The sequence below is a fragment of the Sturnus vulgaris genome, chromosome 5 (genome assembly GCF_052056855.1).
Source record: "Sturnus vulgaris isolate bStuVul1 chromosome 5, bStuVul1.hap1, whole genome shotgun sequence".
NCBI lineage: Eukaryota > Metazoa > Chordata > Aves > Passeriformes > Sturnidae > Sturnus > Sturnus vulgaris.
Genome location: NC_142247.1, coordinates 73,690,520 through 73,713,929, shown reverse-complemented (window position 1 = coordinate 73,713,929; position 23,410 = coordinate 73,690,520). Strand labels below are relative to the sequence as shown.

General features: G+C 51.2%; 1 protein-coding gene across 3 annotated transcripts in view; it reads left to right on the top strand.

Moving 5' to 3' along the window:
- NRF1 (nuclear respiratory factor 1) overlaps nt 1-22,847 on the top strand; it is a 58,902-nt gene extending 36,055 nt beyond the window's left edge. For 2 of the 3 annotated variants that reach the window (XM_088166084.1, XM_088166085.1), the window contains exon 11: nt 20,808-22,847. In XM_088166084.1, coding sequence (XP_088022210.1) covers nt 20,808-20,971 — 164 coding nt within the window. In that variant the 3' untranslated portion in view covers nt 20,972-22,847. Of the gene's footprint in view, nt 1-3,784; nt 3,935-20,807 lie in introns of all 3 variants that reach the window. The other variant, XM_088166086.1, reaches the window with a different exon arrangement.
- The last annotated feature ends 563 nt before the right edge of the window (nt 22,848-23,410 follow it).

Here is a 23,410-nt window from a genome sequence, read left to right as displayed (position 1 = left end):
TATTCTACCTTCCTCCTAATCCTATCCCACAACAAAAATAATTTCAAATTAATAAACCAGAACCACTGCAGAGCATTAACTCCTTGTTGGCTCCCATGGTGCTGGTGGCTCTGCTCTTTCCCTCCTCTATATCCTTAATTTTTTTTTTTTTTTTGGGAAAAACTGCTCTGTGAAGTTTGTCTGTGCCCAGCACAGGAGGGTTCAGCCTTGATCAATTAACACAATTAATTGGTGCCATCATAAACTCATCTCCAAAACTCTTAAACCAACATTTTATAACTTTTTTTTTCCTGCCCTTTTCAGGGCTTTTTTTTTTTTTTTTTTTCTGTGCTTGGTGGCTGCTCCTGAGTGTCAGCCTTGAATCATTTTGCTCCTTTTTCATTTTCCATCATCCCACCAAGGAATCTCTGGATTCCAGGGATTCTCTGCAGCATTTCTCACCTGTTCTGTCTCACCTGTCCTCTCCCTTCTGCCAAGCCTGGTGACTTCTGCAGCTCTTGAAATAAAACTGCAAATCTATAAAATGATGAAATGAAATGAAATGAAATGAAATGAAATGAAATGAAATGAAATGAAATGAAATGAAATGTAAAAATGTGCCTGGCTGGGGCTCATCCACTGCCCCCAGTTGCTGTGTGCTTGTGGAGGTGTTGAGGGAACATCTGGAGGTGTTGAGGGAACATCTGGAGGTGTTGAAGGAACATCTGGATGTGGCATTGATGCTCATGGGTTGGGTTTGGTGATGCCAAAAATCTTTTCCAGCCTCACCCTGGGATAATATCCAAGCTCAGGCTGGATATTATGGAATGACACAAGGAAAAACCCACAGGTTGTTCAGGTTGGGTGGAAGGAGGTTTGTCAAAATCAGCTGGAAAAGGGCACGAAGGGTGAAGCTGTAAAGAAACTTGAAGTTGTGAAGTCGTTGTCACCTCGAGGGACACGAATTGTCAAGGAGGGCTCCGGCACGTGTGGCTGGGTGGCAGAAATGTCATTTTTTTTTTAATGCAAGCAGAAAGCTGAGAGCTGAATTCCATCACCATCCTCATCCAGCGCCGGGCTCACGGCTCGGTGTTGAGTTTGCAGCAGAGCAGGGAGGAGCAATTTCCCCCGGAGCTGGTTCGGTTCCCTTGCTGTGGAGTCAGCCAGCCTGAAGAGGGAGCAGAAATGCAGAAAATGCAGGAAATTCCCTGTCCCCGGAGCTGGGAATGCAGCACCGTGGTTGTGAGAAGTGCTGTGTGTTTATCAGAGGCAGCATCCGAGCCTGGATGCTCAAAACCAGCAACTGATGAGATTTGGGGGAGCAGCTCTGCACCCCTTTTGTGGCTCCTTTTACTCTGCTTCCAAAATGCTTTCCTGGTCTGGATTCCTCTGGATGTTTCCCCTAAAACTCCCCCTCTCCACTCCCTCCCTGAGTCACTCCACCTCATTGACATCATTTTAATACAGGCTGGGCTTTTTTTTTTTTTTTTTCTTTCTTTTTCTCTTTTTTTTTTTTTTCCCTTCCTAGCAGCCGAGTCGGTAAATCAGCTGGGATTTAGAGTGCATTAAGGGGAGAGGCTGCAGCATTTTCCTGTGAGCAGAACCTTGCCCACAGCCCCTCTCCTGCTTCCCAACTCTCCTTCCATTTGCTCTAATCTCCTCTGGTATTAAAGGGGAAGGCTTTTGGAGTCCTCGGGAGCTCCATGCTGTTGGTTCCTTATGTAACCAGCTCATTCCTGCCCCTCGGGGATGGAGGAGATGTTGGGATCCATTGCTGCTGCCAGCAGGATTGATCTCCAGAGCTGGGCTGGCACTGGGAGCATCCTCCTGGACACCATTTGAATTTGGATTGATTTAGGGAAAATAATTGCCAGAGCCAGAATGATCCTAAGCAGCAAATTCCCCCCTTCTCGCTGCTGTTTGCAGTTTGCTGATATTCCCAAGAAATGCATTTCTCTGGGAATGCTCTTCTCCTTCTGCAGGGAAAAAAAAAACCTATGTGGAAGGGTAGGATAGAAATTGATCTCCATCTCTTTGATAAGGTAAAGGAGATTGTTTGACACCTCCCCATCCCTGGGAGTGTCCAAGGCCAGGTTGGACAGGTTTGGAACAGCCTGGGATGGTGGAAGGAATGAAATGATCCTTAACTCACATCCAACCCAAAGCATTCTGTGATTTCTGTGAAAATTTCTGGAGGTCAGGCGAGGTGTTTCATTCCTGATTTTAGCCATGAAGTGCAATTACTCTCTTTTATTTTATTTTTTTTTTCATTTGTTTCTCTCTCACTGTGGCGTTTTCCCCATCCCTTCTCTGCAATTATCTAAATAACAATAACAACACAAACCAACCAAGATGGGGAAAAAGAGGAAATATTCGTGGACATGTTGGAATCTAGGGCTGGATCTCTTACAGAGAGCCCAGGAGTGTGGATAACCCTGTGATCTGCTCCATTCCCAGCTGAAGGAAACAAGATCTGCTGCTGCCATGCAGTGTCACACCAGCTGAGTGCTTTATGGTTTTCCTGCTCCTCCAGAGCATCTGCTCCGAGTGGGGATGCAGGAACTGCTGACCCCACACTCGGAGGCTCAGATGGTTTTGTTCTTAAGTGGTTGGTATTGAACAGAGGAGGATGGAGAGCAAGGGAAATGCTGTGCTAAGAGGAAACTCTGTGCCCTGGAGCTGCTTTTGGAGCAGTGGAAGGAGCAGTGCTGGTGCTGGAGCATCCTCCTCCTCCTCCTCCTCCTCCTCCTCCTCCTCCTCCTCCTCCTGCAGCCTTTGTTTGAGCCGTGGGGGCTCTGAGAGCTGCCAGGGCTTCCCGGCTGCATGCTGAAATATTGATGAGGCTCCTGGCTGGGCTGTGCCTGTGCTGGGCTGCCTGGGAGGCCCAGAGCAGCTCCCTGCCCTGGGAAGGTTTCACAGCCACCAAGCCAGGGGTGTTTTGGAAGGTGGGATTCAAACCAGGGCACGGGATGGGGCACAGTGGGAAAGAGTTGGGATGGAAGAAGCTGTGGAGGATGTGGGGTCAAGCCATAACCAAGGAATTCATTTCACAGAGATTCAGTGGATCCTGCTTGTCCCCAAAACAGATTTTCCTGCTGGAGATGCTCCAGGGGGACACTGACAGGAGTCCTGCCCTTCTCCATCCCCCCCCCCAAAAAATCCAATCCCCCAAAAACCCAGTCCCTGCTGTCCACACAAGCCCAGGTGTTCGGGGCTGGGCTGAGGCACGATATGGGATGGAGAGCATTAGGGTTTGACGTGGGCAGGGGGGGATTGTGGAGCTCTCACCAGCACCAGAGCAACTCCTGCAGGCCAGAGGATCCTCCAGCAGCCTTTGGGGTGACAGTGCCACACAGATCTGCTGCCCCAGCTGCTGATTTCAGTGTGGGAAGAGGTTTAAAAGCTGCAAAATCTCCCCACACCAAGGCAGCAGGTGGGAAATGGGAAGGTTCCTGTCACAGCTCCAGGCTGGAGCTCTGTACCTGCCTGTCCCACCCCTGCCTCTCCGAGGGGCTGCTGGCACTTGGAAACACATCCAGGAGGGAAAGGCAGCACTGGGATCCTGGTCCCTGCCCCGTGTGTGTCTCCCAGGGAACACAAACACAGATGGGAAAAGCCAGCACAGCTTTGGGATCCCTCGGGACAGGGACGTTCCACACCCAGCCAGTGGGACCTGGTGGCTTTTTCACATCAGCAAAATATTTATCAATTTCCTGGGGGTTGGGGGGGGAGGCTTAGGGGCTGCAAATGTCACTTTTTTAAAAAAGCAGAGGTTGATGGTTTTCCTGTTGGATCTCCTTTTTAGGGAAGATGGAGCCAAATGAGTCGCTAGCAGCTTGGCAAAGTGCAGATCAGCATGTTTGCATCCAGGAGGACAGGAAGGAAAGAGTCAAGCTTTTTGTAGGGCCTCCCTGGTGGGAACAGAATTTTTTTATGAAGGTTTACCCTGAAACAGGTAGGATTTAATGCCAATCTGAAGGAAAGGTGAGGAAAATCGTTTTTGCAGGTGTGTTTCAGATGAGAGGGTAGAAGAGGTGCCAGTGGCAGCCAGCAAGGAGAGCAGAAGAGAATTCCTGGGTTGGCAGCTCCAGGAACAGGGAGAGATGTTTCCTGGAGAACAAATTGCTGATTATCAATGAATAATTATCAGCAGCAGTGCTGTTGGGCTCTGAGTGAAATACCTTGGCATAAACCTGAGTTAAAAAGAATTTAATTTGGGTCGGGGTCTCTTCTCCCACGGAACAGGAGACAGGAGCAGAGGAAACGGCCTCGAATTGCATCAGGGGAGGTTTAGGATTTTAGGACAAAATTCCCTCACTTGTCAGGCGTGGGAACAGGGCAGGGGTGGAGTCCCCATCCCTGGGGACATTTCAGAGCCGTGTGGATGTGGCACTTGGGGACACGGGGTCGGGCTCTGCTCCCAGGGAACAGGGACAGGAGCAGAGGCTGGGCCAGGGTGGATTTTAGGGAAAATTCCAGCATGGAAACAGTGACCAGGCACTGGAAATGCCCAGGGAGGTTTGGAGTCCCCATCCCTGGGGGGATTCCCAAGCCCTGTGGATGTGGCACTTGGGGACAGGGGCAGTGGTGACCTTGGCAGAGCTGGGGGATGGTGGGGCTCGATCTGGGAAGTGTTTTCCGAATTTAATGATTCCACAATTGCAAGGACACTCCCTCCCCTGTACAGAGAGGGTCCCCAACTGCCCCCCTGTGCCCACCCCCATTCCCTGTCAGCCTCTGGGTGTCACCAGGAATTCCCTGTTGGGATCTGGGGCCACCAACCACAGCTCCAGGCTCATTCCCAGCACAAAGAGATCCCAAATTCCTCCCCCAGCCCCCAGAGAGGGGCTGTTTGCAGCCAGCCCTGGCACACCCTGCCCTGCCCTTTGAAGCCACCCCGTGGCTTTTGCCCGTCCTGGCTCATTGCCCTCGCTAATCCCTGGCCCTGGAGGCGGGGCTGCCTCGGCCACAGCTTTGCTCTGACATCCCGGCCCTGATTAGGATTTGTCTGCCCACCAACCGGGGTTAAAAATAATCCCTCCTGTGCCACATCCATGGCCAGAGCATCCCAGGTGTGGGGCGGAGCCAGCCCTGCCCATCCCATTCCTTTGGGTTTCCTTGGGGAGTCCCTTGATGGGAACACGGTGCTGGGGACAGTTCTGGGCTAGAAACACATTTTATTGTCTTTGTTTAGCCTGGAGAAGAGAAGGCTCCACTGAGATCTTACAGCAGCCTTCCTGTGTGGAATGGGGATTTACTGGAATGGGAATTTACTGGAATGGGAATTTACTGGAATGGGAATTTACTGGAATGGGAATTTACTGGAATGGGAATTTACTGGAATGGCTTCCCACTGTCAGAGGGCAGGGTCAGATGGGATTTTGGGATGGAATTCCTGGCTGTGAGGGTGGGCAGGCCCTGGCACAGGGTGCCCCAGAGGATCTGTGGCTGCCCCTGGATCCCTGGCAGTGCCCAGGTTGGACATTGGGGTCTGGGATACCCTGGGGCAGTGGGAGGTGTCCCTGCCCATGGCAAAGGGCTGGAGCTGGACCTTGCAGCCCAAACCATTCTGTGATTCTTGGGGAAAAATATTTTGCTCTGATGTTCCCAGGCCTCTCTGCTGTTCACAGAGGCAGCAGAGCCTGAGGAGCCTCCTGGGGGGGTTTTGTGGCCCTGCTCTGTATCCAGGTCTCACATTAAATCTCCAGGCTGCTCTTTAGCTCCAAAGCTGCCTTGGAGAGCACACAGGGAGGAGGCAGAGCCCTGGGGAGGCACCAGCAGTGACTCAGTTCCTGATGGTGTCCCTAAAAACAATGCTCAGCATGGCCATGGCAGAGATCCCAACATCCCAAAAGAGATATCCCAAAAGGGATAGCCCAAAATCCCAAAAGGGATAGCCCATAAAGAGATGTACCAAAAGGGATAGCCCAAAATCCCAAAAGGGATAGCCCAAAATCCCAAAAGGGATAGCCCATAAAGAGATGTCCCAAAAGAGATGTCCCAAAAGGGATAGCCCAAAATCCCAAAAGGGATATCTCAACATCCCAAAAGGGATAGCCCAAAATCCCAAAAGGGATATCCCAAAAGAGATATCCCAAAATCCCAAAAGGGATAGCCCATAAAGAGATGTCCCAAAAGGGATAGCCCAAAATCCCAAAAGGGATAGCCCAAAATCCCAAAAGGGATAGCCCATAAAGAGATATCCCAAAAGAGATAGCCCAACATCCCAAAAGGGATATCTCAACATCCCAAAAGGGATAGCCCAAAATCCCAAAAGGGATAGCTCAAAAGAGATATCCCAACATTCCAAAATAGATATCCCAAAAGAGCTATCCCAACATAGATATCCCAGTATCCCAAAAGAGATATCCCAATAGGGATATCCCAACACCCCCATACCCCTTCCCTGGGGCAGGGCCCCACCTCTGCAGCCTTTCCTTGCCAAGTTCCATCACTTCCATCATTGGTGCCAGCCCCTAATGGAGCCCTGGCCCCTCTGGCCTGGCCTGGCCTGGGCTCCCCCCTTGCCCTGCTGAGTTTTGACATGCAGAGCCTTGCAGGCTGCCCAGCTGTCACAGCCCTGTTTAAGCACAGGCCATTTACCTTCCACGTGTCCTGAATTAGGGGAAATGGACAGGAGGGCTGGCTCTGTTTAAAAATTAAAGCTGATTACAGGGCATTAACATTACATTTAAAGGAATAGACAGCAGCCCTCCTCTCTCAGCACACTTGCAATATGTTCCCTTTTGTTCTGGGAGCAGGACTCCAGGCTGGGCAGGGTTTCTTCTTTAGCCATAAATTTTGAAAGAGGAGCTGCCTGTTGGCTGGGCCAAGAATTTAAAGCAGGTCTGACTACCTGAAGCAGTTCCCATCCTTGCCATGCCAACAGGAAGCTGAAGTTCTTTTGGCTCATCCTGAATTTCCCTTGGAAAATTCAGATGTTCTGGCACTGTCTTCTGAGTTGTCATATTGGGAAGTTTCATATTTGATAGATCCCAGTTGTTTTTTTTATTAAATCCCACAATTTACTCTTTGTCCCAAAACCAGGAATTAGTCAGGCTGAATGTGATGCTTGACTGGGATTTGTTGTGGGTTTAGCTTGGATTTGAAGGCAGCTTGTTTGGTGGATTTTTAAGATATTTTTCCAGACTTCTGCACCTTCATCTCCCAGCCCCTCAGGAATTCAGGTGGCTTCAGAAGGAGCAGCTCAGTGCAGGCTGGGTGCTGCCAAGAGGCCTTTTGGCAGGTGAAGGGATGTGTTTGTGTTCCCTGGATCCTGCTTTTCTCTGTCTTCGAGAAACCAAAGCTCCAGGGAGAGCTCAGAGCCCCTGGCAGGGCCTGGAGGGGCTCCAGGAGAGCTGGAGAGGGACTGGGGACAAGGGACAGAGGGACAGGACACAGGGATGATGGGATCTTGGGAATGAGGAATTGCTGGCTGGGCTGGGATTGCCAGAGAATCCCTGGAATGTCCCAGGCCAGGTTGGACATTGGGTTTGGAGCACCCTGGGACATTGGGAGGTGTCCCTGCCATGGCAGGGGTGGCACTGGATGATCTTTAAGGTCCCTTCCCACCCAAAACCAGCCCATGATTTTGTGATCATTTAATGACTTTCCACTTGACTTTACCACCACCAACATTCACGTTAAATTCCAGGGGTTTTTTTTTCAGTTTTATGGAGATGAAATCCACAGCAGTTTGGCTTTGAGAGCCACATCCTGAGCTTTCCTGGTCCCCTCTGGGTGTCTGGGGCTGTCAGGACATGTGGCTCTGGGGTCACAGCAAACTTTTTGGGATATCTGCAGCAGATGGGAATTTTAATCCTTGGACAAACTCCTGTCTAAGGAATGGCAGCCAGCAGAGTTTCCTGAATACATCTGGAAGCACAGAGCTGGGCAGACAAACATTTCATTTTTTTTGCCCCTGTTCCCAGTCCAGCAGTGGGGATGGGAAGGATGGAGGTGGTTTTGGTTTGTGTCTCCAAGCAGATCTCAGCAGTGCCACCCTCTGGGATGGGTGTTTTGGCTCCAGGCTGGGATAGGGAATTGCTCTCCTGACAAGCTGCACATCTCCAGCCTGGTGCTCTTTTATTTGTAGCCCTTAGCTTGGGGAGAAGGGCACGGGTGGGCTCAGAAATCCAGCCCTGAATCCTTTTTCCAGGTATTTTCCTCTTCCTCCACCCTTCACCTAGCCCAGAGCAGAGGCTTGGCCAGCAGAGCTGCCTCAGGAGGTGCAGACAGGCTCCCCCAGGCTGGGGAAGCAGCTCGGTGCCATTGGTGCTGCACACATCCGTGCTGGGTGGATGAAGCCAAAATCACCAACCAGCTCTGCTTTGCTGCTCCTTTCTCCCAGCATGAAATTCCCTGGGTGTGTGGTGGATTCTCCCTGTAGGAACAACTCACTCCAAACTATCCAAACGTGTGGCAACCCCAAGCTCAGCTTTTGGAGCCGTGTCTGGCAGATCTTCCAAGATCCAAGGTTTTCTAAGAGCAGGGATCCCAGGACAGTTTGGTGATGCTGCTGCTCCACCCTGCTCCTCCAGGAAACCCCAAAGACAGATCCCAGCTCTCCCCCCTCGTGAGCTGAGTTTGTGCCTGGAGCTCAGGGCAGTTCCTTCAGCTGATCCCCAGTGACCTTCACTGCCCAGGGCTGGGCATGGGCAGTGGTCCCACACAGCTGGAGCATCTCCCAGTGCACATTTGGGCAGATTTTGGCTTGCAAGGCTTGAGATTTGCTTCTTGCTGGTTTAGGGTTTTGGATTTATCGTTTATCACTGGTTGCTTTGCACCCCTCACCCTGTTTGCAGGTCCTGGCTCCGTTTATCACAAAGCACTCTGCCTTTTCTCTTGATTTTTGCAAACATAGCAAATGTCAGGCATTCCTCGTTGTCGTGGGTTTTTGGATAAGCTGTTCCTTAATTTTCAATCCCCTGTCTCACTGCCTTGGTGGGAAGGGACAGCTCTGCACCCCGGGCAAGGCTGGGGGTGTCACTGCTCTGCTGCACCACCCTTCATTAAGGAATTAATTAGCTGTGCTTCCCCTGCTCTCTGATCCCCCTGCACCCCAATCTGCTGGGCACAGCTCCTGCCATCCCTGGTGGCCCCGGGCTGGGCTGGGTCAGGCCACCGTGTGCAGCACAGAGCTGGAAATTGGGAATTGATGGAGGAATTGGGAATGGATGGAGGCTGCTGTGACCCGAGGGCACTTTGGGAGCTGCAGGCCCTTAATGGCTGTGTGGCTGTCAGGGGGTGTGGGGTGCAACCTGATCCAAATGGGAAGCTGGCTGCAATCCCAGCAAGCTGTCGTTGCTGCAGGAGGCATCTTAGGAAATGAGCTGGGCCTTTGTGAGCTCTGCCCCCAGCCAGGCAGCTCCAGGGATGGAGAAAGGCCCTGCCTGCAGCTCCCTGCACTGAGCTCTGCTGCCTCTTCATTGACCGAGCTCGTGGCCTTTTGTTTTACACCAGAGCTCCCTCCCTGTTGGGATCTGTGGTTTGTGTTCTCCCTCTCTCCCTGCTCCTCTTTGGAATGTGCATTCCCCACTTCCTGGGTGGACTTCTCCAAACTCGAGGTTTTCTTTCTTTATTGGTTTTCTTTGCCTTGAAAAGTGCTCTGACTTTCTTTTCCGAGAGCCTCAGCTGCTTCCTTAGCGGGGTCTGAGCTCCCGAGTTCCTCTGTTGCTTTTTCCCAGCACATCCCGAGCATCTCTGTGTGCCTGGATTTATTCTCCTCATCGGATCTCCTGAGCAGGCTCTGATTTTAAAGCCTAAAAGCACAGCCCCATCTGTTTTATGCCTCTGGGGCATAGTAAAGAGCCCTGTCCTGCAGAAAGCTTTTCCTTGTGCCCTGGCAGAGCCGGCGAGGAGGATGGGGAGGTTTTCATGAATTTCCCCAAGTGGCTGGGCTGAACTTTCCGATTTCTGATTTCTTTTTTCCTCATCCTTGACGTTAGCTTTGGGCTTGAGGAGGACATTTCCTGCTCTGGGGTTGACTGGGCTGTTATTTGAGCCTGAGGAGACACCTCGGTGTCCCTTGGCTGGTGACCATCGGGTGCCTCTGTCCAAAACACGGGTGAGCAGCCAAGGAACAGAAGGGAAATTTGTCACCATCAGGGCCTGGAGCTCGATCAAAGGGCAGCGAGAGGCTGAGCACTGGGATATCCCTCCTGTGATGTGCCCTGCAGCTAAAACCACGTTCCCTCGCCCCCTGGAGCAGCAGGAAGGATTTTCCCGCAGCCCGGTGTCCCCGTGGGGAGGCAGCAGCAGTGGCAGGGCAGGGTGATGTGTCCGTGTGTCTGTCCCTGCAGGCCCCCTGTCTCCCAGTGACCTTCTCAGCCCGTGGAGCCAGCTTGGCTTTGCTGTAAAGCAGCTCATGTGACAGCAGTAATCCTCGGTGGGGAACCAGCTGTGCAGGAAGATTCCAGGGAATCGCCCTATTTTCCCCTGCCACGAGGCTCCATCCCCACTGCATTTCTCTGGAGCCATCCCTGAAAAGCCAGGTCAGCAGCACAGACTTCCAGGATTTCTCCTGGCAGAACAGGTTCCAAGAATTTTATTTTTTTTTTTTCCTCCTCTAATTTTTTTTCTTTTTTTTTTTCCAAAACCATGAGTGGCATTTTTAAGCCTGAATTTGACTTCTATCTCCCACCCTCCATATCTTTGGGCATCATTTATTCCCTCACATTTATACAAATTCCTCTTCTCTCTGGGTGACACTTCCTGATGGCTCCTGGGATACTCAGGGGATTTTTTTCCCATCCAGTTTTGTCCTGGAGAAGACACAGAGTGAGGGAGCACTGGCTTGGAATTGGTTTCAAATTAATCTTGGCTTTACAATTCCCATCCCCAGCTTACAGACTGCAGCAAACTTCCTCCCCCTGTTTGTTACCACGGACCCCTGAATTCCCCATCTCCATTTTCCCCACGATTTTCACCTTCCAAACCTCCCAGGGGGTTGCCCAGTGAGTTTGTTTTGCTGCTCACAGCTGCAGCAGGTGCTTTTATCCTGACATCCACATTCCTGCAGCAATTCCCCTCTGCTCCCTGCAGGATTGAGGTGCCTGGCACCAGGTACAAGCAGTTACTTGTGGAATCCCTGGGTTTTTCCAGCAGAAAACACCAGCAGGGTGTTGGAGGCTGCAAGAAATTGTCCAGCAGTGGCCCTGAGACAATCCCTTGTTTCATGTAAGCCCCAGCCCAGCCCTGGGGAGGGACCATCTGTTCCCGTGGCCTAGGACAGATTTGAGCAGGAGCCCTGGCAGTGAAAGGCTCTCTGCTATTCCCCCGAGCCCCCCTGATCTCTTCCCTTCCACCTCTCCCCATCAGGGGAGAAAAAACACCAAAAAAAAAAACCCCAAAGCTTTGTACTCCCAGCCATCAGAGGGGCTCTAATTGGTGTGGAAATTGGGACTGCTGTGTTTAAGTGGTGGACATGGAGCTAATGGAAGTGGGATTTTATTGCTGGCATGAAGAGGGGACGTTCAGCTCCTTTGAAGTGGCAGGGATCAGCAGCCAGGGGGGTTTCTGTTCCATCACAGCCAGCACTGGGTTTGGTGCTTGCTTGTTTCCCATTGCTCTGATGAGTTATGATGTCATTCTCAGAGGTTCCTGATGCTTTTTCCTTGCCAAAAAAAAAAAAAAAAAAATTTTTTTTTGAGTTGCACTTCCAAATAGGAATTATGTATTAAGAGGTTTGAATTCCTGCAGGTTTTAGGGTTTCTCTGTGTGTGTGTGCTGGTGGAGATTTGCTTCCTCACCTGTGGGACTCAGGCCTGAATCATCCCAGCAAATAAAAAAGCAGAAAGAATTAAAGAATTCTCCAGCCACCACCAGCACAGCTCTCTCATTTCCCAGCCTGTCCTGCCTGCCTGGGAAAGGACAGGTTGGGTTCTTGCATTTCTTGATTCTCCTCACCAACCTCACCCACGTGCCACAAATCTGCACTTTGCATATCCAGAGGGACAGAACAGCTGGAAATCTTCTTTTTGGGGAAAACAAACTCATCCCTCTCCCTGCACCCGTCGTTGTTTTCTCTTGGTGTACAAAGGACAATTCCAACCCCTGGGTGGTTGGGGCACAAAAATTCTGTGCCTTCAGTCACCAGGCCAGAGCCCAAACTTTGTGGATTTTATGTTTTTAGCAGCAGATGTGCAGAGTTGAAGAGGGAGGAATCTGCCAGAGGCAGCAGCATTCCAAGGATAAATACTCTGAGGAGTGGGAACCCATCCCACCTGCCAGGCAGTGGGAGAAGGTGGTGTACAAAAAAAAAAACAAAAAAAAAAAAGAAAAAAAAGAAAAAAAGGAGGAATGTGGACTGTAAAAACTTGCTTTTTGCATGAAAAGTTCCACATCTGAGTCGTGTGTGTTCGCTGTGATTTCTTGATTTATTGATTTATTGATTTATTGTTTAGCTTAGGGGGGAACTGTGCCAAGGCTGTCCCTTGTCCTGTGCAGGGCACTGCTGCAGGAGGGGATGTGCTGCTCTGGAGCTGGGATGCTTTCCCAGCTGGATTTGGAGGTTGTGCTTTGAGGGAAAAGTGAGGGGAAAAAAAAAAAAAAAGGAACCTTCAGGTGTTTTTTTTTTTTTATCCTCTTTTCCCCTGAGGAAAAAAAAGCCAAGCTTACCTGCTGGTGTCTGGGCAGGACCTAGTGCCAGGTGAGGCTCCAGCAGATCAGCACAGCTCCAGCCCCCCAGATTAAACCTGAAACGCCTTCCCAGGGAATTCTCCTCCTCCAGAGGAGGCTCCTGCCACCTCTGGTGGCTCCAGGGCACAGAATTGCCTGGCACAGAGGCACTGATGGGGCACAGGGGGGAGCAGACCCCGTGAATGTTCACCCTGTTGTGGCAGGGAAAGCTCCTGGGGAGCAAATCAGCAAAAAAAAAAAAAAGAAAAAGAAAAAAAAAAGCTGGGAAAATGGGTTTTAAAATGGAGCCAGGGCCTATCTGGTTACAGATTGCCTTTCTGCCAGCACAATGGCTGCTTTATGTCCCCGTGTGCTGTGTGGGATGTGCCCATGTCTGGCCCCACTGAAACCAGCCAGACCCTCAGAGCCCTAAAATCACACGGGGCTCCTCCCAGGAGTGCCTGCATTTCATGAATTTGCCAGCCTGATGCTCTTGGGCTGGGTAAGAAATTCCACTTTGGCATCAATTCCTGCTCCTTGTCCATCCCTCATCCCTGGGGGAATTGTGGAGAGTTTTGGTGGAGGTGGCCTGAGTTTCTCCATGAGAGGATTTCACTGCTCTGCTGCAGCTTTTCCTCTCTGGACCAATCAAAAGGTTCATCCAAATATTTGGGAAATACCTGGCAGTGCCTTATCCTCACCTCCCCCTTCCACACTCAGTGTTCCCTATGGAATTAGGAATATTTGAGTTGCTCTGCTCTGTTCCTATGTGGGCACTGAATTTTTGCTCTCACCCATTAAACCAAAGGGTGCATTTCCAATGAATTAAATCCCCCTTCTCCAGCTGTAATATTTCCCCTTTCCTCAGCCTTTTACACTTGACATTTCATTGTCTGGCATCCCAGCAGCAGATTTTTCAGTTGGGGCGTGGCAGAGGGTTCATCAGGTGAGTGGATTTTTGTGGTGGAAGTTTGGAATTTAGCTGGTTTTGCACCTTTAGGTCCCCCTTGGTGTTTTTTTAGGGGCTGTGTGTGCCTGGTTTTTGTGCCTGGACACCGTTTGGGGTTGAAATGCCTTTGGGATGTGGTGATATCCCTCAGGTAATAAAATGTTTTTGTCATTTGAGGTGTTGCCCTGCCGTGCTTCACCCAGCAGCCATTAATAAAAACCTGTGGGAAATACAGGACCCTAAAAGCTGTTTAAAAAAGCAGCATTAAAACCAGTCTCATGCTCTGGGACAGCCCCCGTGGGGACATTAAAAACACAACAGGGCAGTCAGCAAAATATTTATGGCAAAATCTACCAGGGACCCTTTTTGGGGTGATAATTCAGAATTTCCTCGTGCCTTTAACACCCGATTTCTGAGAAGAGGAGCACATTTACCCCGAGGTGTTTCCTGAGCACTTTGGCACAGACCATTCCTGTGTGCCCCGTGTTTTGTCCCAGCAGCTCGTGGGGAATCCAAGCCCAGCTGGAGCAGAGCTTTGGGCTCTCTGCATTTCTCTATTTTTATCTGTGTTGGAGCACGATGGATTTCTAATCTTCTCAGGTGTGTCCACGCCAAAGCCAGCTCATCAAGGAGGCTTAGACAGGTTATTCTCTAAGCTTGCAGCTCTGGAGCCCAGGAAAAACCTTCCTTCCCACATTCCCTGTGCTTGTCCCCTCTCCTGGGTGACAAATCCACTGCAGTTTAACAGAGCCAGCACTAGAGGGGCAGCTCTAAGTGAGGACTGAGCTGAAGCAGGGACAGCTTAATTCTGCCTCAGGTGATGCTCAGGCTCTGTTCTCCAGCTTGAAATGAAATTTAAATTCGGAAAGGGAAGAGGGGTTTAGTTTTGTGGGTTTTTGGTTTGGTTTGGTGGGGTTTTTTGGTGTTTTTTTTGTTTTTTTGGTTTGGTTGTTGGTTGGTGTTTTTTTTTGGTGTGGATTAAAATGTAATAATTCTAAGCCACTGATGGGAATTCTTCCATCACATCTTCAGAAGTGCCCCGTGGCTCTGGAAGGAGCCTGGTGGTGAGCTGGTCCCTGCAGCCCCGTGTGCTGGGGCCCTGCAGGGCATCCCTGAGCACAGGAATTCCCCCTGGATTTGCCTCTGCAGGAGGAAAAGGAGAAGGTGCTTTGGCAGGATTTGCTCTGCTTTTCCCTCAGTGTTGGTGGAAACAAAACTCTCAATGAGCCAATGGCCAAGAAACTCCAGTGGAAAATTCCACTTTTATTTTAATCCTTTTCCATTTGGTGCTGAAGCAGGGGGCTGAGGTGCCCTTGCAGCATTTACACCTTGGGTGTCCAAGAAAATGATAAATTATTTTTAATTCTCTGGATCCTCACCTGCAGCTTTTGGAGAGGATCCTGCAGCTCTCAGCTCAGGTTCTGGGTTCTGAGCAGATGATGTTGCCTTGCTAAAAACCAGACAATGCCCTGTGCTCTCTGAGGGGCTCCAAGGTGATCCCTCATTGTGCATTTTCTGTTTTGTCCCATTAAAGAACTCCCCAAGAGCAAGAATTCTGAGAATTCTGTGCTGCCCCATCACCCCAGACCTCGTGTCCCCACTCCTGCAGCAGAATTCCCCTGTGCCATCACAAACTGCAGGGCCAGAAACTCCCCCAGGTCACACTCAGGCCCCACTGCCCTTCCTTGGATTTTATCAAAGATTCGAAAATTTGGGGCTTTTTTGGGGTTGGGTTTTTTTTTTTAATTTGTTTTTGTTTTGGTGGTTTTTTGTTTGGTTTTTGGGGTTTTTTTTTCGTTTGGTTGGTTGGTTTTGGGGTTTTTTTGTTGGGTTTTTTTTGTTTGTTTGTTTGATTGGTTGGTTGGGTTTTTTGTTTGGTTTTGGTTTTGGTTTTGTTTGGTTTTGTTTTGGTTTTTTATTTGTTTTAGTTTTGGTTTTTTATATGTTTTGGTTTTCTGGGTTTGTTTTTTTTGTTTTTGTTTGTTTGTTTTTGTTGTTGGTTTTTTTTTTGTTTTGTTTGTGTGCGGTTTTGTTGTTTTGGGTTATTTTTTCTCTAATAGATTTCCCGTTTCTATTACAATGGCAAGGCTCTGAAATCCATCCTTTAGATGAACACGTGGCAGCTCCATCAGGGCTACCAGCTCCACTCTTGGCCTCTTTCCCCAAGCACAGGGACGTTGTGGAGGCTCCCACACCTCCCCTTGCTGCCTCAGCCTGGACTTGGGCATTTCCCAGCACTCCTGGCCCCCTGCATCACCATTGATTCACACGGAAATGCTTCTCCACCTCCCTTCCCCTCCCCTGCCAGGGGCTGCTCCCTTGGGAGTTTGTCTGGGCAGGAGATCACTCCTCGATCTTGTTGGTGCCACCAAAGAAGAGTTTTTCTCACTTTTTGAAAGGTGAGAGGGTGTTAAAGGCAGGCACTGGTGACCCGAGCAATCCTGGATGTCCAGGGCATTTCTGATCCTTGTGCCCCATTCCCTGGGCACTGAACCATCCCAGCACCCACCCTTGGCTCCTAAAGCCCTTTGGGGGGGTTTAATGGAGTCACCTGAAAGGTGGCATCAAGGCAGCTGCTCTTATTCCCTTCTGCTGTGTGCCAGGTGAGACTGCAGTGTCAGACTTGGTGTCGCTCTGTCTCTCAGGTAGATCCTGAGGTTTCACCTCCTCTGGCAGAGAGCCAACCATGGACTGCAGCTCTGGATCCAGCCCCTCTGCCCTTCCATGGCTCTTCCTTGGCATCACCAGCCGTGCCAGGCCCTCCTTCCTCCCAATCCCAGCAGCTCTTCCAACATAAAACATCTTTTTTTTTTGGGGTGGCTTCACGGAGGGGAGGCACAGGCACAGCCTGGGGGTGTTTTGTGTGTGTGATCCATCACCTCTGCTCCTGTCCCCCCCAGGGCAGCCACCGATCCCAGTGGGATCCCATTTCCCTGCCAGCCCCGTTCCACTTTCTTTGCAGAAATGCATTTTCCAAACACCCGACAAATTTGGGGAGTTGCTTTTTTTTTGGGAGGGGAGGGTCGCTTTTTTTTTTTTTTTTTTTTTTTGTCTAATGGATTTCCTGTTTTTAATACAATTGAAAGGGTCTGAAATCCATGCTTTAGATTAACATATGCCAGCTAGATTAGGGCTAATCAGGGCACAGGTCTGAGCAGATGCAGCGCGGGGCCAATCCCAGACCTGATTACAGATCTCCGTGTTTAATCGTCTCTCTCCCAAGGGCGATCAGCTCTGCTCTAATGCCCGGCAGACTTTGCAGCCCTCTCCTGCTCTGGTTTGTCACCACCCCTGGCATGGCAGGAAGGGCCACCGCGTCATCTGCTGAGGAGATTTGTGTTAATCCCGTGCACAACGGGATCCGTCTCTCACGGACTCTTCCCAGAGGTGCCCGGGCCAAGCCTTGTCCCAAAATCCTCCCACCCATCCCCAAATTCCCCTCGGTGGCTGCTCGGGGCTCGCAGCACCTGCTTTGGGGACAGCGCAGTGGCTGGAAGGTGGCGTGGCTCGTGGCCCACGGGGGGGTGGTGGTGGCCCAGCTCCTCGGGTCGTCCATTGGTGTCCTTTGATCTGCTGTGGTTTAACAGCCCCCGGCACCCAAAGGGTTAATGTGGCTCGGTCTGGAGCGGGGATTTGAGGAGCATCCCGGGCCACAGCTCCAGCTCCTGCCTCAGCTGGGATGTGCTGTGTTCCCCCGAGGGCTCTGCTCCCAGATTTCCCCCAGCAGGGCTGAGCCTGAGCTCTCTTTGCTCGTGTGTTCTGTTCTCCGAAATTGTCACTGAGCAGAGCTGGGAACCTCCCCCTGCCCCCGTGCCTTTCGTGGTGCTCCACAGCCAGGCAGGGAAACCATTCCTTGGGTGGGCTTGGGGAACAGGAAATTTCGGAAATGGCTTTGGGAGCCCGAGGGGAGGATGCTGGAGGTCACCCCCCTGCTCAGCACGATTAACTCCTAAGCTTTCCTGTCTGCACACCGAGTTATGTGAGGACACAGAGCTGCCTCTCTTACCAAACCCCTGCCCTTGGAGGGGCACAGCTCTGCTCCCTGCTCCTCATCCCAAAGGGATCCCCTGGCAGGGCTGCTCATCCATCCCCTGCTGGGCTGCTGGAAGGATTTAAAAATGCTTTTTTTCCCCCAGCAGAGGAGCTGTGGGTAGTTTCTGAAATGTCTAAATTGTCTCGCTTGTCCAAATGTCCCTTGGCCAAGCCAGAGGTGGAGGTGGGCACAGGGATAATCTGGAGCAGAGCTGGAATTTCTCCTCCCAGCCTGCAGCATTTCCCATTCCCCTCCCCTGCCCAGCTCTGTCCAGTGCTCCTTGCCATTTTTTTCCTCTTCCCACCATTCACATCACAGTGAACAACCCTCAGGGGCCTCGTTGTTTTGTTGTCACCTTTGGGCCTTTTCCTCCCTTTGCCAGCTCCATCCTGGGCCTGGAGGCATCTGATCCATTCCTGCAGCTGGGCCAGCCTTGGGAAAAGCTGTTCCTGCTTTGCTGGACCCGTCCATGGCTGGGCAAGGGCTGAGGAAGGGGAATTGCTTTCCTTTCTCTGGTTTATGTGGCACAGAAACACGTGTGAGAGCCTGGGGCCAGTGCCAGGGACAACTTTGGCTTGTGGGGCCCTGAGTGCCCTTCCCCTGTGGGGGGAGAAGGATGGAGAGGGGGCAGGAGGAAGGGAATTGTCATGGAGAGGGGTTGGAATGGGGTTGGAATGGGGTTGGAATGGGGTTGTAAAGGGATTGTAATGGAATTTGTAAAGGGGTTGTAGTGGGTTTATAATGGGGTTTGTAAAGGGGTTGTGATGGGGTTGTAATGGAGTTTGTAATGGGGTTGTAATGGGATTGTAATGGAATTTGTAAAGGTGTTGTAATGGGGTTTGTAAAGGGGTTGTAGTGGGGTTGTAATGGGGGATGTAAAGGGGTTGTGATGGGGTTGTAATGGAATTTGTAAAGGTGTTGTAATGGCGTTGTAATGGGGTTGTAATGGGGTTTGTAAAGGGGTTTATAATGGAGTTGTAAAGGGGTTGTAGTGGGGTTGTAATGAGGTTGTAATGGAGTTGTAAAGGGGTTTATAATGGGTTTGTAATGAGGTTGCAATGAGGTTGTAGTGGGGTTGTAAAGGGGTTGTAAAGGGGGTTGTAATGAGGTTGTAGTGGGGTAGTAATGAGGTTGTAAAGGGGTTGTAGTGGGGTTGTAATGGAGTTGTAAAGGGGTTTGTAATGAGGTTGTAATGAGGTTGTAAAGGGGTTGTAAAGGGGTTGTAGTGGGGTTGTAAGGGGGTCCGTGGATGCAGAGCAGTGACATTCTGTCATGTGCCACCGAGTGCCCTGCAGAGTTACAGGGGATGGCAGGAGCCAAATCCATCCCTCCCTCAGCGCCCTGGGTCCCAACTCTGGGCACATCCAGTGGAAATGGTGTGTGGGGAGTGTGAGTGGGGGAGCCCTGCTGGGCTGTGGGGTGGCCTCAGGAAAACTCATCCTGATGGTCCCTACACGTGCCCGGCTTGGGTTCCTCCTCCCAGAATGATGTCATTTCATTCCTCCTCATCCTCATTCCCTCCCTGCAGCCTCCCAGCCCCGGGGTGTGAGCCCCAAGGTGCTGCCACCCCTGTGACCCCCATCCCATCCCTGCTGCCACCCCCTGGTTCCGTGGAGGGCAGGTCCAAGGCACAGACCCTGGATCCAGACCCTCCTGGCTGCTGCTTTTCATGGATGCAGGTCTGGGATGGTTTGGGTGGGAAGGAACTTTAAAAGATCATCCAGTTCCAGCCCAGACCATGGGCAGGGACACCTCCCACTGTCCCTGAGTGCTCCAACCTTGGACATTCCAGGGATTCTCTGGCAATTCCAGCCCAGCCAGCAATTCCTAATTCCCCAATCTCCCCTTTCCCAATCTGAAGCCATTCCCTGTGTCCTGTCCTTCTGTCCCTTGTCCCCAGTCCCTCTCCAGCTCTCCTGGAGCCCCTTTAGTTCCTGGAATGTTCTGGAATCTCTCCCTGGATCCTCTCCTTCTCCAGGGAACATTCCCAGCTCTCCCAGGGGGTTCCAGCCCTGGGAGCAGCTCTGGGGTTTCCTCTGGATTTGCTCCAGCAGCTCCAGGTCTTTATGGAGTTGAGGTCTCTCCTCCAGGTGTGAGAACTCCAACCACCCAAAAAACCTCCCAAACCACCCAAAAAACGTCCCAAACCACCCAAAAAACTTCTCAAACCACCCAAAAAACCTCCCAAACCACCCAAAAAGCCTCCCAAACCACCCAAAAAACCTCCCAAACCACCCAAAAAGCCTCCCAAACCACCCAAAAAGCCTCCCTTGGAGCAGCACAAATGGAGCCCTCAAACCCCTGGGGACCTCAGGGCCACGGCAGAGCCTCAGTCCCTGCTGGTGCCACCCGTGTCCCTTGTGTCCCCTCTACCTTATCCCTTCTTAATGCCACCCGTGTCCCTTGTGTCCCCTGTGTCCCCTCCTTGTTCTCTCTGTCCCCTCCTGATGTCCCCTGTCCCCTGTGTCCCCCGTGTCCCCTTTGTCCCCTCCCTGTCCCCTGTGTCCCCTGCTTATGTCCCCTGTGTCACCCGTGTCCCCTCCCTGTTCTCTCTGTCCCCTGTTCTCTCTGTCCCCGCTGATGTCCCCTGTTCTCTCTGTCCCCCGTGTCCCCTGTGTTCTGTGTCCCCCGTGTCCCCTCCCTGTTCTCTCTGTCCCCTCCTGATGTCCCCTGTCCCCTGTGTCCCCTGTGTTCTGTGTCCCCTGTGTCCCCTCCTTGTTCTCTCTGTCCCCTCCTGATGTCCCCTGTGTCCCCTGTGTTCTGTGCCCCCCGTGTCCCCCGTGTCCCCTCCCTGTTCTCTCTGTCCCCTGTGTCCCCTGTGTTCTGTGTCCCCCGTGTCCCCCGTGTCCCCTCCCTGTTCTCTCTGTCCCCTGTGTCCCCTGTGTTCTGTGTCCCCCGTGTCCCCTGTGTCCCCTCCCTGTTCTCTCTGTCCCCTGTGTCCCCTGTGTTCTGTGTCCCCCGTGTCCCCCGTGTCCCCTCCCTGTTCTCTCTGTCCCCTGTGTCCCCTGTGTTCTGTGTCCCCCGTGTCCCCCGTGTCCCCTCCCTGTTCTCTCTGTCCCCTGTGTCCCCTGTGTTCTGTGTCCCCCGTGTCCCCCGTGTCCCCTCCCTGTTCTCTCTGTCCCCTGTGTCCCCTGTGTTCTGTGTCCCCCGTGTCCCCTCCCTGTTCTCTCTGTCCCCTCCCTGTTCTCTCTGTCCCCGCTGATGTCCCGTGTCCCTTTGTCCCCGCAGGGCTGGTGCAGATCCCGGTGAGCATGTACCAGACGGTGGTGACCAGCCTGGCGCAGGGCAATGGGCCGGTGCAGGTGGCCATGGCCCCGGTGGCCACCAGGATAGCGGACACTGCTGTCACCATGGACGGCCAGGCCGTGGAGGTGGTGACCCTGGACCAGTGACACGGCAGCAGCTCCGTCCTCACCCTTCTCCTCACCTCTCAAGATTGTTTTGGTTTTTTTTTGTTTTGTTTTGTTTTTTCCACGCCTCTCTCCAGAGATGCAATCAGGTGGCGTTTGCAAACGAAAGGTTTTTGGTGACTTTTTTTTTTTTTTTTTTTTTTTTTTTTCTAAAACGAGAAAAATAGAAAAAAAAAAACAAAACAAAAAAAAAAAATTCCTGGCAGAGGATGTGTGTAAAGTGCATTTTTCTAGCGCCACTCTGCTCTCTCGGAGGAGCCAGAAGCCAAATTGTGACACGGGACTTTGATTCCGAGGAGGTTGAAAAGAAAATAAAAATAAAGCCACCCTTTATGCCCAGTTTTCCCCCATGTGGGATCGAGCAGGAGGAAGCTGGGGGGCAGCACGGACACCCTCAGCCAGCACCGACCTCGACAGCAAATTAGGTATCAAAGATTTTAATATGGACTTTTATATTCCTTAAAAACCCTCTCCGGACAAAAAATAAAAAAATAAAAATAAAAAAAAAAACCAACAAACCACAAAAGAAGTTTGGGGGAAAAAAAAAAAAAAAAAAAAAAAGACTCCTCTCCTGGGAAAAAAAAACACCAAAAAAAATTAAAAAAAAATTAAAAAAAAAAGAAGAAGAAGAAGAAGAAGAAATGCATGTGTGACTGCAGGGGGTGGAGACCTCCCGAAGGGATGATTCTCTCTCTTCCAGGAGCCTGCCGAGGATCCTTGGTGCACACTGGAGACCTGTTCCTGTTCTCTGCTCTCGTACCTGCCATTTTGGGGTTGTTTTTCTGCATTTGTTTGGGTTTTTTTGTTTTTTTTCTTTATTATTATTATTATTGTTGTTGTTGTTGTTGTTATTATTATTATTTCCAGAAGCGCCTCTAAAGGGGCTTTGCCTGCCTCCCCCCCGCCCCCTCCTCCTCCTTTCCCTGGTTTTTATTTTATTTTTCCCACCACATTCCCGGGATTTCCCTCTGCAAGGAGCTGCCTCAATGGGCTCATCCCCATCCCTGCCCAACCCTCCACCTCTCCCCTGCAATTCCCGCAGGAAAATTTTCAATTTTCCCCTTTTTGGGGAGGGGAGGGGAGGGGAGGGGAGGGGAGGGGAGGGGGGGGGATGTGAGCGAGACCCCTCCCCAACCCCCGGTCCTGCCCTGTGCCTCTCCCAGCACGGTTTTAACCCCAAAATCCTTCCCAGGAGGGTTCAAAAAAAAAAAAAAAAACCTTTCGGGGGGTGGGGTGGGGTTTTTTTGGTTTTTTTTTTGGGGAGGGGCAGATTTTTACTCAGCGTCCCCCTGGGCCAAACCTTTGTGCCCAACCAAACCCCCCCTCCCTTTCAAGCACTTCCCGTGGGATTTAATTTTGGGGGTTATTTGAGGGGGGGTTTTTTTAATTATGATTTCCAAGTTCTCCACGTCTCGCTGCGCCTTCGAGGAAATTTTCAGATTCTTGTATTTACTTGTTTTATATGGGGGAAAAAAAAAAAAAAAAACAACAAAAAAAAACACCACAAAAACAAACCTAACAAACGTTCTTTGTACACAGTTCTTCAGTCCTTTTTTTTCCAAGGGGAGGGAGATCTTTCCACAGAAACAGTCCTGGTTCTCCAATTTATGAAGTTTCTTGGATTTGGGGTTTTATTTTTTTTTTTTTTTTCCTAATGATTATTTTTTTATCGTCGTCGTGAAGATGTCGGTGGCTTTCCAAGTCAGTGTTTCTTTGGCAATGAAATGAGGTTCTTTTAGTCCCCACCCCCCCCCCCAAAAAAAAGACAAAAACCAGGCAAATAGCAGAGCATGGACCCCCCCTTGTTTTCCCAGTGTCTATTATTGCCTCATTCAATAAATTGTTACAAATGTGTCTACCCAGGTGTCCAACTCTCCTGTTTGGGGGGATTTTTGGGAATATTTGCCTTCCTGGAGGGAGTTTTGGGGTTTGGTCCCTCCCCTCTCCCGTGTTGGGGCCGCAGAGGAGGAGCTGAGCATCACCAGGATGGGTTTGGTGTTGTTTTTTGGGGGTTTTTTTGGGGTTTTTTTGGTGCAATTTATCTCATTTTCATCTTCCAGCATCAACGTTGGGAGTGCTGGAGCATCCCCCCCGCTCCCACCCAGGGGCTGAGCTCCTTTTGGGGTGAATTCCCCCATTTCCACCCCCATGGCTGATGGGGTTTTTTTTTGGGGGGGGGAGTGCAAACCCAAGGAGGAGGCAGGAGACGCAGGGATGGTTTTCAGCATTTTTATTGGAACGAGGCTGGATCCAGGGAATCCTGCAGGAATGGCAGGAAAAGAGAAAGAGGAGAGGAGAGATGGGGCTGCTCCCGGGCATCCCTCGGCCACAGAGGGGTGACCCGGGGCTTTGGGGACCTCTGGGGACACCCCATGGCAGGGCTGGGGTCCCCAAAGGGGCCCCGGCTCGGGCAGCAGGGCC